The following is a 17,259-nucleotide window of genomic DNA, read 5'->3' on the forward strand; positions in this document are numbered from 1 at the left end:
CCTGAGGTGGTTGCCTCATATTGCCTCATGGGAGGGCCGGCCCTGGCTACATCTGCTCTAGCAGATGAGTGCCGTCCAACAATTCAGGGCCAAAGAGTTCCTCCCTAGCAACCTGGCTTCCCCAACATCCTCCTGTGTGGTTTCCATGGAAGAATCAAACTCTACCGCGGCATCTGATTTGGCCGTTCTGTCTTGAAGGAATTCGCCACCATCTCTTCAAAAGGTACCAGTGCCTATATAAGAGACATGCAAACAAAGTGGAATTGGCTGCTACCAAGTAGAAGACTTTTAAGTAGTCGCTGCCTAGTGGGAGACTTTAAAACAATAATAAAAGCAGTGCTTCCAAGATAGAAGGGTTAGGGTTGCCATATTTCAAGAAGTGAAAGTCAGGGCAAAAATAAATTGTTGAGCTTTTTAAAAGAAAATCCCCGGACATATGGCAACCTTAAGAATGGTTCAATAAAAGATGAACAGTGGTTAAAAGTGAGAGCTACAATTCCCAGAGTTCCCTGGGGGAAGCGTTTGCTTGTCAAGTCACACTGGGAATCGTAGCTCGGTGGGGGGGATAGAGATCTCCCCACAACTCTCAGCACCCTTTATAAACCACTTCCCAGTATCCTTTGGGAGAAGCCCAACTGGCCCAGCTGCCCTCGTCTTCTGTGGAAAAAAATAAGTCGTCAACAGGCTCATCTCAGCTATCTGCCAATCTCCCATTCCCACCAGCCTTCTGAGTAATACCCCTCCCCACCTTCTCACTATATAGAAGGATCTGGCAACTTCTGTTTCAGTGTATCTGAAGAAGTGTGCATGCACACGAAAGCTCATACCAAGAACTAACTTAGTTGGTCTTTAAGGTGCTACTGGAAGGATTTTTTTTATTTTGACTGTGGAAATAAAGGAAGAGTTTCTGGACCAGGGCGACGCGGCTTTGGATGTGTGGCAGCAGCGCTTCAGGAGCTACTGCTACACATGTGGGCAGCCGAGTGACTTCTCTTCCTGAATGAGGAGATGCCACAGCCCTGAGGAGAAGAAATTGCCAGTGGGCTTCCCAGCGCTGCAACACTTTCTCCTCTGGCTCCTCCTTAACTGGGGGGAGAAAGAAACTCCTTCACGGCCCCATCTTGAATGACATGAGGGTCTCTGATTCCTTTGAGCTGCCCTCCTGGAACTGATGGTGCTGCATGCATCACCTCCATTTTTATTCCTGGCTATTGTATTAACGCTGGGAATTGTAGTTTACCCCCCACCCCAAGAGCTAAAATTCCCAGCAGGCCTTAATGACGTGCAGTGCTTTGAGATGCAGCTAGCCACCCCATAAGCAAAGTAAAAAATATATCTGGAGATAGCTCAGAGAGTTGGGAAAAAAACCCTGCATTGTAGGGGGTTGAATGGGCCCTTGCGATCCCTTCCAGTTCTCCAATTCTATGATTTAGAAAGAGAGATGGGGAGACTTGAGGTTCATTCTCCTCTGAACCACCCCGACTTTTAACCCTTGAATTTTGCTTGCTTAAGGTTTCATTCAGCTTTGGGGAAATGGCAGGTGTCCGTTATGCAGTTGGATACTTCATTATATAGCTTTTGGTGAATTCTGAAGACTCAGCCTTTCCTTTCGACACCTGAGATAGTGCTGATTTTTGTAAAATATAAATTTTGACAGTATTTTTTAAAGTCTTTAAACTGTATTTTGGATTGTTGTAATCCACCTTAGAACCTCAAGTTGAAAGGTCGGTAATTAATAATAATAATAATAATAATAATAATAATAATAATAATACAACACCACAGAGAACACTCTCAGTCTCATTCATGCACTTCCCAGCCGACCCCTCCTTCTCTGCCCTTTCTCTACTTTCTCTACTAAGCAATTCTTTTCTTTTACATTTTCTTTTAATTTTAAATTATGCGCAGGTTTCCCCGCCCCTTTCTTCCCCGCATGATTACGCAACCGCAAGAGCATTTGCGGCGCGCTCAGGATTCGAACCCAGCGCCCGGCGGAGATGCAATCGGCTGGACTTACTTGGACGTTTCTGCGGACAGCTGCTCTCCGTTCCCTCCCCGTGGACTCAAGGGGTTAAGCGGAGAGAGCGCCTGTTCCTAGAGAGGATCAGATAAAGATATGAGAGATGGGGAAGTGGAAAAAGAAAAAAGCGCACCTCCTTCCTGTGTGTTCCCCCCTCCCCCGCCCCTTTCTGGATTTGGGGGGGGGGGATTTAACACCGCCTTGCAGAAATTTAGGGTTTGCAAGATTCGCAGAGACTGCAATGCAAAGGCTGCAAGGAGCGGGTGAGTGAAAGAGAAGAGGGGGAAACTTGCATTTTAAGGGGGAAAGAGAAAGAAGAGGTAGGATAGATGAGGGGGGGGGCGGAAAGCAAACGTCTCCCCCCACAAAATCAAAGGGTCTTCCTTTTGCAGCGCATCCTCGCAAAGGCCCCTGAGCCCCGCACCCCTTCCCCACTACCCCTATTCCGTTTAGATTTGCTGCAGACAAAGAAATCGAGACGCAGGAGCGGGAGGATAAACGCCTCTCGTCTAAATGCGGTGAATCTGGAAACAAAAGCGGTGTGCATATTGTGCGCCGAGAAGATCAGAAGTGTGGTGGTGCTCCAAAAATCACAGTCCTCAAATAACACTTGGGTTTTATTTATTCATTTACTTGTTTGTCCATTCATTCGCTTGTTTATTTGTTCATCATATTGTCAGTATTTGCATGTACTGCCCTCGCCTTCCCCTGCTGTCGGGAAAACGTCTGACTTACTTTCTGCCTGACAGCTTTAGTCCCTGTTGTTGTTGTTGTTAGAATTTATATACCACCCTATACCTTGGGGGGTCTCAGGGCGGTTTAAAGAATCTTAAAACATCAATGTCTTCCCTTCTTTCCTTTCCATGGTTCATTTTGCATAACATAAATTCTTGCATTTTTTACATAAACTAAACCATTCGGTGTTCAGTTATTACAGCCATCAAAACTTATTTACAGTACACTGTTGAATTTATTCTTAATGCTGCCAGCGTTTTCAGCTGTCCACAATTATTTTCCATCTATTCAATAAACGTTTTCCAGTCATCTTCAAACGTGGCTTCCGGTTTTCATTCATATTCCTATCGCTTTTTTAGCTTTCAGAAAGCCGCCTTGGCTGCTCTTGCTTTGAGCAGGATGAAAATTGGGTAAATGAGTCATACGGCGATAACAATACCAGCCTACCTAACAGGGTTGTTGCAAATAATAATAATAATAATAATAATAATAATGATAATAGAATTAATGTGCATAAAGTGAGCCCTGGGGTGTGTCAGATTTAAGCCTGGCTTCTCTGTAGCTATGTGGCAGGTGTACCTGGACCAGGTAGAAAGAGGATCAAAAGAAGCGTACAGAGCCTGGGGCAACTGATGCCAAGAAGACTGAGAAAGACTTAAAACTGTGGGGCAGTTATAGTGAAGCGAAAGGCGTGGGGCAAGGGAAAGATTGCCTCCTTTGGGGAGGGAGGGTGAGGTGGAAATATTAATAATATACTGATCTGGGCGGGAGTCTGAAATCAAAACAAGCACATCAAGTTTAAAGAAATTATTGGGGGGGGGGGTAATAACTTCAGTGTATGGTCACTTCAAAATCCTGCACGCCAGGGGTAGCCAACAGGAATATCAGCTGTTGGAAACGGCACAAGCACAGAAGCGCCAAATCGCAATCCGTGCGTGCGCAGACGCAGCGAACGTGCTTCCTGCACGGATCACTTTTGCGACCCGAGCGTCCACTGTATATCAAAATTTGTATACCGCCCTTCATCCATAGATGAAGTTCATAACATAAAAATGCAAGATTTAAAAAACACAAAATACGTAATAAAAACAAGAACAAAACAAACCATTAACCCCCCCCTTCCCCTTCCACCGTTGACCTTCCATCTTGATTTGCTTGCCTAAAACCTAACACGGTGGTTAGACTATGCCTGGTCATTATTGAGTTGCTGTTTTTTTAAAGGGAGGATATAAGGCAATGAGCATTTGCCCTGCACTTATCCTGATTTGCTTGGGGAGCGTTTACACATCTTCCTGTTGATTGTCTGTTCACCACCGCTCATTTTTAATGTTTTTCTTCATCTACTTTCCAACCCTGCAAAAAGTCTGTTTTTTAAAAAAGTGTGTTTGTTGCACAAGGGTGACAGAATCCTTAAACCCGCTAATAATAATAATAATAATAATAATAATAATAATAATAATAATAATAATTTATTATTTGTACCCCACCCATCTGGCTGGGTTTCCCCAGCCACTCTGGGCGGCTTCCATAGAAACCAAAAATACACTAAAATATCACAGATTAAAAACTTCCCTGAACAGGGCTGCCTTAAGATGTCTTCTGAATGTCAGGTAGTTATTTATCGCTTTGACATCTGGTGGGAGGGCGTTCCACAGGGCGGGCGCCACTACCGAGAAGGCCCTCTGCCTGGTTCCCTGTAGCTTTGCTTCTCGCAATGAGGGAACCGCCAGAAGGCCCTCGGCGTTATAAATGTGCAAAAGCAGAATTCTGGGTATGTGTGTCTCCAAATACCAACAGTCTGAATATGAGCTAACATGGCTATGAACACAAAAAATGTTGCTTCTGACTGTGTCTGCCTCTTTCCTTTCCCCTCAGCCTTTTCTCTTCCTGAACCTGACATGCTCTCTCGACTTGACCCTGGAGAAGACCCCTGGGTTCCGGATCTTTCCGCCAAAAAGGAGAGGGAGATGCCGTCGGACGGTGGAGAGGGTGAGAGAGCTTAAACAAGCTAAGGGAAAAGAAACCATTTGTCCTGGAGAGAAACCCCAAAATCGACTCCCTCCACCTTCTCGGCGTCATTCCCCTTTAATATTTCTTTCTCAGAGTTTCCTTTTTTAATAATATTTTTTATTAGTTTTATTAAATATTACAAGGAAAATAGAAAAGGAAAATCAAAACAAAATCCATACATAACAATATAAACACAATCGTCTGCATATTTACCAAATGCAGACTAAAGAAGAAAAAAGACAACAGATAAAGGAAAAGAAAGAGGAAAAAAGAAAGGGGGGGAAACTACTATCCATCAATTATACCAAATACCAAATCCTAATTAAAATATTATAAAAGACTTCCACCACATTCACCACACATCTCTTAATTTCTAGTTCACCTTTACATCTGTTCTTGGTTCACTTCCTTTCCTTAAGTTCTTTCATAGTCCATCAATTCTTTGTATTCTTTATACACAATTTGACACACAGCTGTGAGGCATTTGCGAGCTTTTTTGCGGAGAAGATCCTGTTGCTACGCCACGACCTCCCTGCCAATTTAGATACAATAAAGGAACTGGAGGCCCCTCGACTGTCCTCAGGTCCAGTATTGGACCACTTTGACCAGATATCCCCAGCCGATGTGGACAGACTCCTCCGAGCTGGAAAGCCCACCACCTGTCCTCTTGACCCGTGCCCATCTTGGCTGATTAGAGTGTGTCCAGACGAGGTGCGGGCCCCTCTGGGTGATATCATCAATTTGTCCCTTGGCACTGGGATATTCCCAGGGGAACTGAAGGAAGCAGTGGTGCGCCCGCTCTTAAAGAAAACATCATTAGATCCCTTAGATCTATCCAATTACCGCCCGGTTTCGAATCTTCCATTCCTGGGTAAGGTGATTGAGAGAGCGGTTGCTGAACAGCTTGGCAGGTTTCTGGATGAAACATCGGCTCTCGATCCATTCCAGTCTGGCTTCCGCGCTGGTCATGGGACCGAGACAGCTCTGGTCGCCCTAACAGATGATCTCCGCAGGCAGCTGGATCGAGGTGGGTCGGGGCTGCTGATTCTTCTAGATCTGTCAGCAGCTTTCGACATGGTCGATCACGAACTTCTGGACCACCGCCTCGCCAACGTGGGGATCCAGGGCACAGTCCTTCAATGGCTGCGCTCGTTTCTCTCTGGTCGGGAACAGAGGGTGGCGCTTGGGGGAGAATTGTCATCGTGCCACTCCTTGGTGTGTGGAGGGCCTCAGGGTGCGATTCTCTCCCTGATGCTTTTTAACATCTTTATGCGCCCCCTCACCCAGCTTGTCCTGAGTTTTGGGCTGGGTTGCCATCAGTATGCCGATGACACCCAACTCTGTCTGTTGATGGATGGCCATCCTGACTCGGCCCCAGACACACTGACCAGATGTCTGGAAGCTGTGGCTGGATGGTTACGTGGGAGCCGGCTGAAGTGAAATCCTTCGAAGACAGAGGTCCTCTGGCTGGGACGGGGTGATATGGGATTGAGGGGGCAACTCCCATCTCTTGTGGGGGTGTAATTAGTGCCAGCATCGTCCGTTAAGAGTTTGGGTGTAATCTTCGATACCTCCCTCTCTATGGAGGCGCAGATTACAGCTATAACAAAGGCGGCATTTTTTCATCTCCGCCAGGCTAAGCAGTTGGCTCCTTATCTCTTTCGCCCTGACCTAGCCACTGTGATCCATGCGACGGTCACCTCCAGACTGGATTATTGTAACTCACTCTACGTGGGGTTGCCCTTGAGACTGACCCAGAAACTCCAGCGGGTGCAGAACGCCGCGGCGAGACTCCTTATGGGGTCTTCGCTGCGAGATCATATTCATCCGGTACTATACCAGCTGCACTGGCTCCCGGTGGAGTACAGGATCAGGTTTAAGGTGCTGGTTTTAACCTTTAAAGCCCTATACGGCCTAGGACCCTCGTACCTATGGGACCGCCTCTCCTGGTATGTCCCACAGAGAAATTTACGGTCTGCAAATAAAAACATCCTGAAGATCCCAGGCCACAGAGAGGTTAGGCTGGCCTCGACTAGAGCCAGGGCTTTCTCGGCCGCGGCTCTAATCTGGTGGAACGCTCTGTCACAAGAGACCAGGGCCCTGCGAGACTTGACATCTTTCCGCAGGGCCTGCAAGACAGAGCTGTTCCACCAGGCCTTTGGTCAGGGCGCAGCCTGACTCCCTCCTTTGGCAATCTGCACAGAATTTTGCTTAATGGTTGCCATCAATTTGATTTTAATTAATTTTATAATGAATGTTTTTAGAATGTTGGATTATTTTGATTGTTGTTAGCCGCCCTGAGCCCAGCTTCGGCTGGGGAGGGCGGGATATAAATAAAAAATTATTATTATTATTATTATTATTATTATTATTATTATTATTATTATTATTATTATATTCTTCACAAGGTTAGTCTAAACATAACCAAACTTTCGTATTTGAGCCCTGCTTCTGTAAATATTCAGTTAGACAATCCCATTGTCTCTGTACCATAATTTTGGATTTGTGCCTTATTAAGTCCGTCAATTAACTCCAGATACTCACATAGTTTACTTAACCATTCTCTTTTTGTTGGTATAGTATTTCCTTTCCATTAGCTGGCTACCAATATTCTCGCTGCTGTTGATGCGTATAGAAATATGTTAATTTTATCTTTGGGGATATCCTTACACAAAATTCCTAATAAGTATGCTTCTGCCCTTTTGTTCTATGAAACCTTTATCAATTTTTTAATCTCTTCATGGATCATATCCCAAAAATGTTTAATCTCTGGACATGTCTCTTTTTCAGAGTTTCCTGATGTGATCATAAAGGTGGAACAGGAAGAGGAGCTGTGGCTTCCGGAGAAATCGGAACAAGGAGCGAATCCACTTAACTCCTCTCTCCAGGAAAGAGAAACGGTATCCTCGGGTGAGGAGCAGCCTTAAACCTCCCTTTATAATTCAGGGGCAGGGAACTTTCCCCACCTCCGAGGGCCACATTGCCTCTTTGAGAGCCTTTGAGGGGCCACCTGCCAGCGCTGGGCAGGGACAGAGGAGAAAGTGGGCGGACTAGTGGATGCGACTGTTATCATTGTACAGTAGGCCACGTTCCGGGCACGCAGAAGTGTGTTTGCCTGGCTGGAATGTGTGGAATAACGCTTCTTGTTAGTCTGGACGGAGAGATGTGTGTGGGTAGCTGTGGAGACCCCAGAATATTGTTTGGCTGGAATGTAGCCTAAAACAGAAAGGTAAGAGTCACACCTGTTGCTCCACCCATGTTTGCCTTTGGCCCCACCCACCAATCTCAGGCCCCACCTTCCCCAAAGGTCACCCCCCAAGCGAAGTTGGCTCTCAGAGAGCCAGTGTGGTTAGTGGTTAAGAGCGGTAGTCTCGTAATCTGGTGAACCGGGTTCGCTTCCCCGCTCCTCCACATGCAGCTGCTGGGTGACCTTGGGCCAGTCACACTTCTCTGAAGTCTCTCAGCCCCACTCACCTCACAGAGTGTTTGTTGTGGGGGAGGAAGGGAAAGGAGATTGTTAGCCGCTTTGAGACTCATTCGGGTAGTGATAAAGCGGGAGATCAAATCCAAACTCTTCTTCTCAGGCCCTTGGATGGTTGCCATGATTCTGTGGTTCTTTGGCTTCCCAATGGTTAATATTTTCACAATGTTGTGTCCCATCTTGAGTGAGGGATGGGATAATCCAACTCACGAGATGCCCTGGGATTTGTGGGAGAGGTGAAGGGGTCTTCCTGGAAACCCATTGTTGGAGGTCAGGATATCATTCCACACTTAGGACAACTTGCACGGCGTAGCGGCTGTTAAGGGAAATCCTGGTTTAAATCTCACCTCTGCCATCAACTTAGTAGCTGGCCTTTAGGCAAGCCACTTGTATCCCAGCCTCAGTCTTCCCATCTGTTAAATGGGGGCGGGGCTTGTTGGGCTGTTTGTAAAGATTGCAACTAGATGATGCAGGGGGAGTGCTTTGAAAATCGAAAGTCCCGTACTGAAATCAACATACTAACAAGTGTCTTCCCCACCAACCAGGGTTTTCTGCTGTGATAATCAAGAAGGAAGAAGATGACGAGCTTTGGGTGGTGTATCACCAGGGCTCTGAGGAAAACGAAACATCCCCACCTGCCCACTCAGGTGAGAGGTTTATTTAGCTGAGTCTGGATCCCTTCATACTGTAAAAGCACTTTTCCAAGATCCTATTAAAATAACTGTCAGAGAGACAGGTCAACAATATCTACTGATATTCTGCTTTTGCAAAATCGACACCGCATTTGTGCCTTGATTTTCAGCAGCAGCTCTCTCTGCGCCCAACATGCAGGGCAAGCTTCGAAGTGGAAGGATAACCTCCAGTGACAGCTGCCTGTAGTGGCTGTTGGAACCAAAGACTACTACAGGCACAGAGAGGCTTCACAATAAGCAGCACGTTAACTGCCCGTCAGATACTCAATTCTACTCTTTTCTCATCATGCTTGCCCCATCCTCAAAGTGAAGCTAGACTCTTGATTTACACTTTGCTGTCAGGCACAACTTCTATGTTTGCTGGAAGGGAGTGATTTGTGTGGAGTTATGCACATGTGTCTCCAAAAAAAGTGTGATCCTCCTCCAGGCTCTGTGGAATAGCTTTCTTGTCGAGATAATGACAAGTGACCACTATCTGCACTTTCTGGAAACAATTGAAGACATTTCTGTTCCAGTGGGTTTTCCCAGTTGAATGTATGGGCCCCTGCCCTGGATGTCTGCTTTGTTTTGGATAAATATATGTTTGTGTATGTGTTGCTTTAAACTTTTAAAAGTTGTTTTTATTGTACGTTGCCTTGAGACCTATCTGTGGAAAGGGATAATAATAAGTCGTACCTTGGATCCCAAACGCCTTGCGATTCAAACTTTTTGGCTCCCGAATGCCGCAAACCCGGAAGTGAGTGTTCTGGTTTGTGAACATTCTTTGGAACCCAAATGTCCAACACGGCTTCCGTGGCTTCTGATTGGCTGCAGGAAGCTTGGAAGCTGCGCCTTGGTTTCCAAACGTTTTGGAAGTCGAACGGACTTCTGGAACAGATTCCATTTGACTTCCAAGGTACCACTGTAGTAGTAGCAGTAGCAGTAGTAGTAGAAATAATAATAATAATAGTAGTAGTAGTAGTGTTGGAAGGGACTTTGAGAATCATCTAGTCCACGGGTGTCAGACTCAAGGCCCGCGGGCCAAATCCGGCCCGGCAGACCTCCTCATGCGGCCCGTGTAGCCGCTGCCGGCTGCCAGCGCTTTTTTTATTCTCGCTTTTTTTTTTAAGGAGAAAGCTTGTGTGTATTCATTGAGGGAAAGACCGGGGCGGGGGCGGCAGCACCGCACATTCAGAGAAAAGGAGGACGGCCTATTTGGCTGCTGCAGTGCCGCCTCTTCGCTTTAGCGCGCAGACGGCGAAGCTCACGGGAATCCGGCTCACGCCTGCTTAGCGGCTCGCTCTGTAGAGCTTTCTCCGAAAAGCAGTTGTTGCGGAGAAAAAGCGCTCTAGCGCTCTGATTTCTAAAGAAGTCTCGTTCCTCCCAAGGCACGTGTTCACTTTTTGCAGAGAGGCAGTTGCAAGGCGATGAAAGCTCCTGGTAATCATAAAAATCCCATAAGGGTAATTAAATTGGGATGGGGAAACTACTGTCGCAGGGTCTATTGTTCAAGAAGTGGCAGTTTAAACTATTTGCAGGCTACCGATCCACATTAGCCGCTAACGCAATGTAAGGAGTTTGTGGATTGGTCTGAACGAGCAACCCCTTGCTGGGGAGAGGCTGTTTAGCGCGGGAAAGACTCTTGCCTTAACCCTTGCAGAGCCGCTGCTAGTCAGCCGTGCTCAACCCTCACTGTCGCCAGATATGGCTGGGAAAGACTCTTGCCTTAACCCTTGCAGAGCCGCTGCTAGTCAGTGCCTGGCAGTGCCAGGCTAGATGGACCAATGGTCCGAATCGAATTGTTACAATACTGATGAGACAAACACACCAGTCGATGGCAAACCTTTATTCTGAATGTGGCGGTGATTTGGAATCACTACCCTGCTCCAGTTTCACCTTGTCAGTCACTAATGTGGATTAAAATGCCACCCACACATGCGAAAGCACGTATTGGAAATCAGACTTTGGTAGTTACAGCACGTTAACCAGTCTTGAGTAAGGTACCAATACTTACTGCCTGGAATAAAATTGGCGTGATGCATGTGGGTACTGGGAAGACAAAAGCAAAATACTGCTAGATACAGGACTCACGGGATAAATAATAATAATAAAAATAATAAAAATAATAATAATTTATTTATACCCCGCCCATCTGGCTGGGCTTCCCCAGCCACTCTGGGCGGCTTCCAAAAGAATATTAAAATACATCAAACATTAAAAGCTTCCCTAAACAGGGCTGCCTTCAGATGTCTTCTAAAAGCCTGGTAGTTGTTCTTCTCTTTGACATCTAGTGAGAGGGTGTTCCACAGGGAAGGCGCCACTACCGAGAAGGCCCTCTGCCTGGTTCCCTGTAGCTTTGCTTCTCGCAGTGAGGGAACCACCAGAAGGCCCTCAGTGCTGGACCTCAGTGTCCAGGTAGAACGATGGGGGTGGAGACGCTCCTTCAGATATACTGGACCAGGGCCGTTTAGGGCTTTAAATGTCAGCACCAACACTTTGAATTGTGCTCAGAAACCATCTAGTCAGAAAAGTTAAAAAAAAGTTAATGCCTTGTGTTTGCCATATGTGTAATAAACAGTGTTTGGCAATATTTGGATGTTTAAAAAAAATTACTGTCTGTTACCAAAAATCATTTTTCAGTAAATTGTACAATAATTGTACATTTGAATATCTACTTGCCATTATTCTGACTATGTTTCTGCTTTCAGAGCTAGTTATTACTTACATTATTACAAAAAACAGTAATAATTGAATGCAGTGACAATAATTTATGATAATAAAGAGTGGACACATAGTCCTACAGATACAACCGGCCCTTTGAGGGTGACCAAACTGCTGATGCGGCCCCCGATGAATTTGAGTTTGACACCCCTGATCTAGTCCAACCCCCTGCAATGCAGGAATAGGCAGCTGCCCTATACAGGAATCAAACCTGCAACCTTGGTGTTATCAGCATCACGCTCTAACCAACTGAGCTATCCAGGCTATAATAAGAATCCAGGGCCCAAGTACATATAGTTGTCTCTAAAAATTTGACAAATGGCTCAGAATGCAGGAATCTTTTGCCCAAGGTGAGACTCGAACTCGTGACCCTGAGATGAAGAGTTTTATGCCCTGCCAACTGAACTATCTTATATGTTGAGCAAGTAGGCGTTCCACTTGCATGACAACATAAGTAGATTCATACCCATTATTAAGATAACACATTGTACATTTCCCCTTCCCAGTCAAACTGGCTTGTTCACTCGTTTGCTTTCCCTTTATCCCGACAGAAGAGGGCCATGGGAAAAGGTGCACGGAGGAGAAAGAGAACAAATGCTCAGACTGCGGGAAAAGCTTCACGCAGAGGTCTAGCCTCGTGCGACACGAGAAGACGCACACGGGAGAGAAGCCCTACGAATGCGCAGAGTGCGGGAGGAGCTTCAGCCAGAGGTCGATCCTGACCCGGCACGAGAGGACCCACACGGGAGAGAAGCCGTACAAATGCTCAGAGTGCGGGAAGAATTTCCGCCACAAGTCGGCGCTTCTGAGGCACGAGAAGATGGAGGCCGGGGAGAGGCCGTACGAATGTTCTCACTGCGGAAAGGGCTTCATCCAGAGGTCCAACTTCCTCATCCACGAGAGAATCCACACCGGCGAGAAACCGTACCTGTGCTCGGACTGTGGGAAAAGCTTCGTCCAAAGGTGGCACCTGCTGGTACACGAGATGACGCATAAGCCCGAGCAGCCCTATCAGTGTACGAAGTGCGGGAAGAGATTCAACCACAGCCTCAACCTCATCGTCCACGAAAGGAGCCACGTGGGGGAGAAAGTGTACCCGTGCCCAGACTGCGAGAAGAGCTTCACGCAGAGGTCGAGCCTCGTACGGCACAAGAAGACCCACACGGGGGAGAAACCGCACCGGTGTGCCGAGTGTGGGAGGAGCTTCAGTCAGAGGTCGATCCTGACCAGGCACGAGAGGACCCACACGGGAGAGAAGCCGTACAAATGCTCTGAGTGCGGGAAGAATTTCCGCCACAAATCGGCGCTTCTGAGGCACGAGAAGATGGAAGCCGGGGAGAGGCCGTACAAGTGCTCGCACTGCGGAAAGGGCTTCATCCAGAGGTCCAACTTCCTCATCCACGAGAGGACGCACACAGGCGAGAAGCCATACAAATGCGCCGAGTGCGGGAAAGGCTTCGTCCAGAGGTCGCACCTTCACGCCCACGAGATAATGCACAAGGAAGAGGAGTCCTTTCAGTGCTCAAAGTGCGGGAAGAAGTTCAACCACAGCTTGAGCCTCGTCATCCACGAAAGAAGCCACACGGGAGAGAAACCGTACCCGTGCTCTGCCTGTGGGAAAAGCTTCGTTGACAAATCGAGCCTGGTCAGACACGAGAGGGCTCATCGAGGAGAGAAGCCATACGCGTGCTCCGACTGCGGGAAAAGGTTCAGCTATAGGTCAGCACTCCTCAGGCACAAGAAGACCCAAGCGGGAGGGAAGCCATATTGGTTTTCGGCCTGTGGGAAAAGCGTCATCCAGAAATTGAAGCGCCTTGCGCACGAGAGACCTCACAACGGAGAGAGCCTGTACAAGTGTGCTTACTGTGGCCGGGCCTACAACCTGAAGTACAAGCTCCTCATCCACGAGAGAGCCCACACCAGGAAGAAACCTTACCAGTGTTTGGAGTGCGAGAAGAGCTTCGGCCAGAGATCCAACTTCATTGTGCACCAGAGGACCCACACGGGGGAAAAACCCCACAAGTGCTCCGATTGCGGGAGGTGCTTCAACGACGGGCGCAACCTTGTGAAGCACAAGAAGACCCACACGGGAGAGAAACCTTACCGGTGCCGCGCCTGCGGGAAAAGCTTCACGAACAAGTCGAGCCTCGTCGTGCACGAGAGGACTCACACCGGAGAAAAGCCGTACGGGTGCTCCAGTTGCGGGAAAGGCTTCAGCAGCAAATCGAGCCTGGTTAAGCACGAGAGAACTCACACGGGGGAGAAACCTCACGCTTGCACGGACTGTGGGAAAAGCTTCGTTCAGAGGTCGAACCTCCTCAGGCACGAGAGGACCCACAAAGGGGAGAAAACGAATCCGTCCTCAGACGGCGGGGAAAGTTCTGGCGGTGACTCAGCCCTGACTAGATACGTAGGGGCCCAGGCGGAAGAGAAACCCTATAAATGTTCCGAGTGCGGGAAAAGCTTCCACGAGAGACGGAACCTTGTTGTTCATGAGAGGACGCACACGGGGGAGAGGCCGTATAAGTGCGCTCACTGCGGGAAAACCTTCACCAACAAAACAACTCTCGCCGTCCACAAGAGAACTCACACGGGGGAGAAGCCGTACGGATGCCCCCGCTGTGGGAAAAGCTTCCCGTACAAGTCGAGCCTGATCAAACACGAGAGGACCCACACGGGAGAGAAGCCCTACAAGTGCTCCAGCTGCGGGAAAGGGTTCAACCAGAGCGCCAACTTGCTCGCGCACGAGAGGACCCACACAGGAGAGAAGCCGTTCAAATGCTCGGACTGTGGGAAGAGTTTCGGCGACCGGTCGAATCTGATCAGGCACCAGAAAAGTCACACCGGAGAGCAACTCTAGAAAGACTCGTGCTTTGGTAGGCTAGGAAGAAACCTCACAGCGGATATTTCCTGCTATGCCATAGGAAACAACGCAGGATATACCACGACAGGCTTTATCTTCCCTTTGGGTCATGTGATAGAGCTTTTTCTGGGCTGTATAATTTTACACTGCTGTGGGGTGTTCACATAGTTGAACGTTCCCTAATTGGGGGCAGGGGCAGGATCTTCCTGCACATAGAGAATTAGCACATCAATAAAAGGAACTTGGGCATGTTATGTTTCTATATACGGGGAATTTTGCATATTGAGGATTAGCACACACACACCAGGCCTCTAGCAGTCCCGTCTAGTGGAAAAAGCACTAATTTCCTGGTGGCTAGTTAGTGTGATCTTCAGTTCCTCACCCCACAGACCTCATCCTTGAGCTCTGCGTTCTCAGTACGAACGTCCCGTTACCTTTCGCTTTTCTCGTTTTACTTCATTGCAGTACTGCACTTCAGAACAAAAACTTTTTAACTCTTGCAATGTTCCCACGGGGGAGTTAATTGTAGGGGTAAAAGCGAAAGTTCGCCGAGAACGCTTGGTTTGGCTGGCTACATCAAACAGCATGGGAAACCATTACAACAGTCCATTCTTGCAGATCTGAAATTAGATGTTTTCAGGGCAAATCCTGCTCTGATAATGCTATTTTGCAATTGCCGGTTTTTTTGCCATCTGGAAGGTGCATGTGCAGCCTGGGTCTCCCGGGCCAGCCAGTGGCACAAAGTCTGTGCCACCATCTGAAAGCGAGGGAAGCCATTCAAGTCATAACAGGGTTTCATCAAACAAACCACTTCCAGATGTGGTCGAGGTGGCCAGTCCCCATGGTCAGATCCTGCCTGCAAGGAAGCGGTGGACAGTTGCGGTAGTCCCCCACTTAATGCGTCATTGGTGTGTTGGTGTGGAATCCCACACCAACTGGAACAGATCCACTTTCAGAATATTCTCTGCTAAAGTAGATCCACTTTGGGGGTGGGGGGTTGATGACGGTGGGGCCGACTGAGAATATGCCCTTTCAAATATTTGAGCTGTCCACTGATATAGAACAGAAGCTATTCTTAACACCTGGATTTAAATTCAGTTTAACTGTCGGGGGTTGTGTGTATGCCACAATTCCTGAGAAGTACATTTAAAAAAATGCCATCGGTCTCTAGAAGCATCCAGCTTTCACATTTTGGGTGTTGCTGAGGTTTATTTTGCTGTTGTTATTAAGCTGGTATTATTCTCTGCTCTATATTTGATTTGTTTTATTGTAACTGGAAGCTGCCCGGGCAACTACAGTGGTGCCCCGCAAGACGAATGCCTCGCAAGACGGAAAACTCGCTAGACGAAAGGGTTTTCCGTTTTGGAGGTGCTTCGCAAAACGAATCTCCTATGGGCTTGCTTCGCAAGATGAAAATGTCTTGCGAGTTCCTGCGGGTTTTTTCCCTCCCCCCATTTTTCTAAGCCGCTAAGCCGCTTATCAGCTGATCCGATAAGACGCTAATAGCGCTAATCCGCTAATCCGTCAATGGGCTTGCTTTGCAAGACGAAAAAACCGCTAGACGAAGAGAATCACAGAACGGATTCTTTTCGTCTTGCGAGGCACCACTGTATGTTAGTGGGTAGCTTACAAATATTATTGCTCAAATAAACATTTTTTTAAAATAGAAAAATAAGTGCAAGTTACTGGCCCTTATGGCTTTGAACAACACTTTGGGAAGTGCTTGCTGAAATCTCAGAGGCCAGATCTATTTCCCTTGGTTGATGGCAAGACTACAGGGACTCAAAGATCCCTTGACTAGCAAAACAAGAATGACGCAAATTGCCGATTTTTTAAAAGGAATTATGCATTGTATACATTGTATAAATGTAGATTTGGAGTGCATTGACAATTATTTTTTAATGCCAAGGTAACCATACAGATAATCCTTTTAACAGTCTTATGCCTAATGACCTCAGGTTGCAATCCTATGCATGCTTACCTGGGAGTAAATCCAATTGAAATCAAGGGGACTTACTTCTAGGTAGAAGTATAGGAGTGCATTTTAATTTTGAATCCATGGCCCTCAAGATCCCTTTGGTCTGCAGCTAAAGGAGGTTACACCACCCAAATGGGATTATACTATTTGTCGACAGAAAGCCTTGGCCCAGTATACCTGAAGGAGCGTCTCCACCCCCATTGTTCAGCCCAGACACTGCTGTCCAGCTCCGAGGGCCTTCTGGCGGTTCCCTCACTGAAAGAAGTGAGGTTACAGGGAACCAGGCAGAGGGCCTTCTCAGTAGTGGCACCCGCCCTGTGGAACACCCTCCCCTCAGATATCAAGGAAATAAACAACTATCTGACTTTTAGAAGACATCTGAAGGCAGCCCTGTTTAGGGAAGTTTTTAATGTTTGAAGTTTTATTCTGTTTTTAGCCCTCTGTTGGGTGCCGCCAAGATGGGCAAGGTATAAATAAAATATATATATATTATTATTATTATTACCCTGCCTATCTAACTGGGTTGCCCCAGCCACTCTGAGTGGCTTCCAACATAATATTAAAACACAGCTAAACATTTCAATGTATGATGTTTTTAAACTTCCTGATACAGGGCTGCCTTCAGAGAGTGGTGCAGTTGTTTATCTGGTCCCAGAGCATGGAGTGTTGAGGAGGCAGGGAGAAAGAATGGAATAGAACAGATCCCCATAAAGGAGAAAATGGCTGTTGACTACAAAAAAGCAGTATACCTGTACACTGCAACATTTTGTTGCAGAGCCT

The 17,259-nt window shown here is 47.2% G+C and overlaps 2 protein-coding genes and 1 long non-coding RNA gene across 4 annotated transcripts in view; 2 read left to right on the top strand and 1 right to left on the bottom strand.

Annotated features, from left to right (window-relative positions):
- Positions 1 to 17,259, bottom strand: part of LOC310701040 (complement C4-A-like) — a 338,535-nt gene that overhangs the window by 241,951 nt on the left and 79,325 nt on the right. The gene's annotated exons all lie outside the window — the stretch shown is intronic.
- Positions 1 to 17,259, top strand: part of LOC310702117 — a 143,102-nt gene that overhangs the window by 114,368 nt on the left and 11,475 nt on the right. The window lies entirely within an intron of this gene.
- LOC310701123 (uncharacterized protein) lies at positions 87 to 16,173 on the top strand (the record flags this gene model as incomplete). 2 transcript variants are annotated; one of them, XM_083491435.1, is made up of 6 exons in its annotated part: positions 87 to 223; positions 4,631 to 4,744; positions 7,556 to 7,675; positions 8,792 to 8,893; positions 12,190 to 15,801; positions 16,120 to 16,173. In XM_083491435.1, 4 exons carry the CDS (start codon positions 4,654 to 4,656, stop codon positions 14,496 to 14,498), a joined length of 2,622 nt encoding a protein of 873 aa, XP_083347561.1. In that variant the 3' UTR covers positions 14,499 to 15,801; positions 16,120 to 16,173. The 2 variants fall into 2 exon arrangements, with proteins under 2 accessions (XP_083347561.1, XP_083347560.1); XM_083491434.1 differs by lacking the exon at positions 87 to 223 and adding an exon at positions 2,124 to 2,283.

The sequence above is a fragment of the Podarcis liolepis genome, assembly GCF_965112155.1.
Source record: "Podarcis liolepis genome assembly, chromosome: 2".
Lineage (NCBI taxonomy): Eukaryota > Metazoa > Chordata > Lepidosauria > Squamata > Lacertidae > Podarcis > Podarcis liolepis.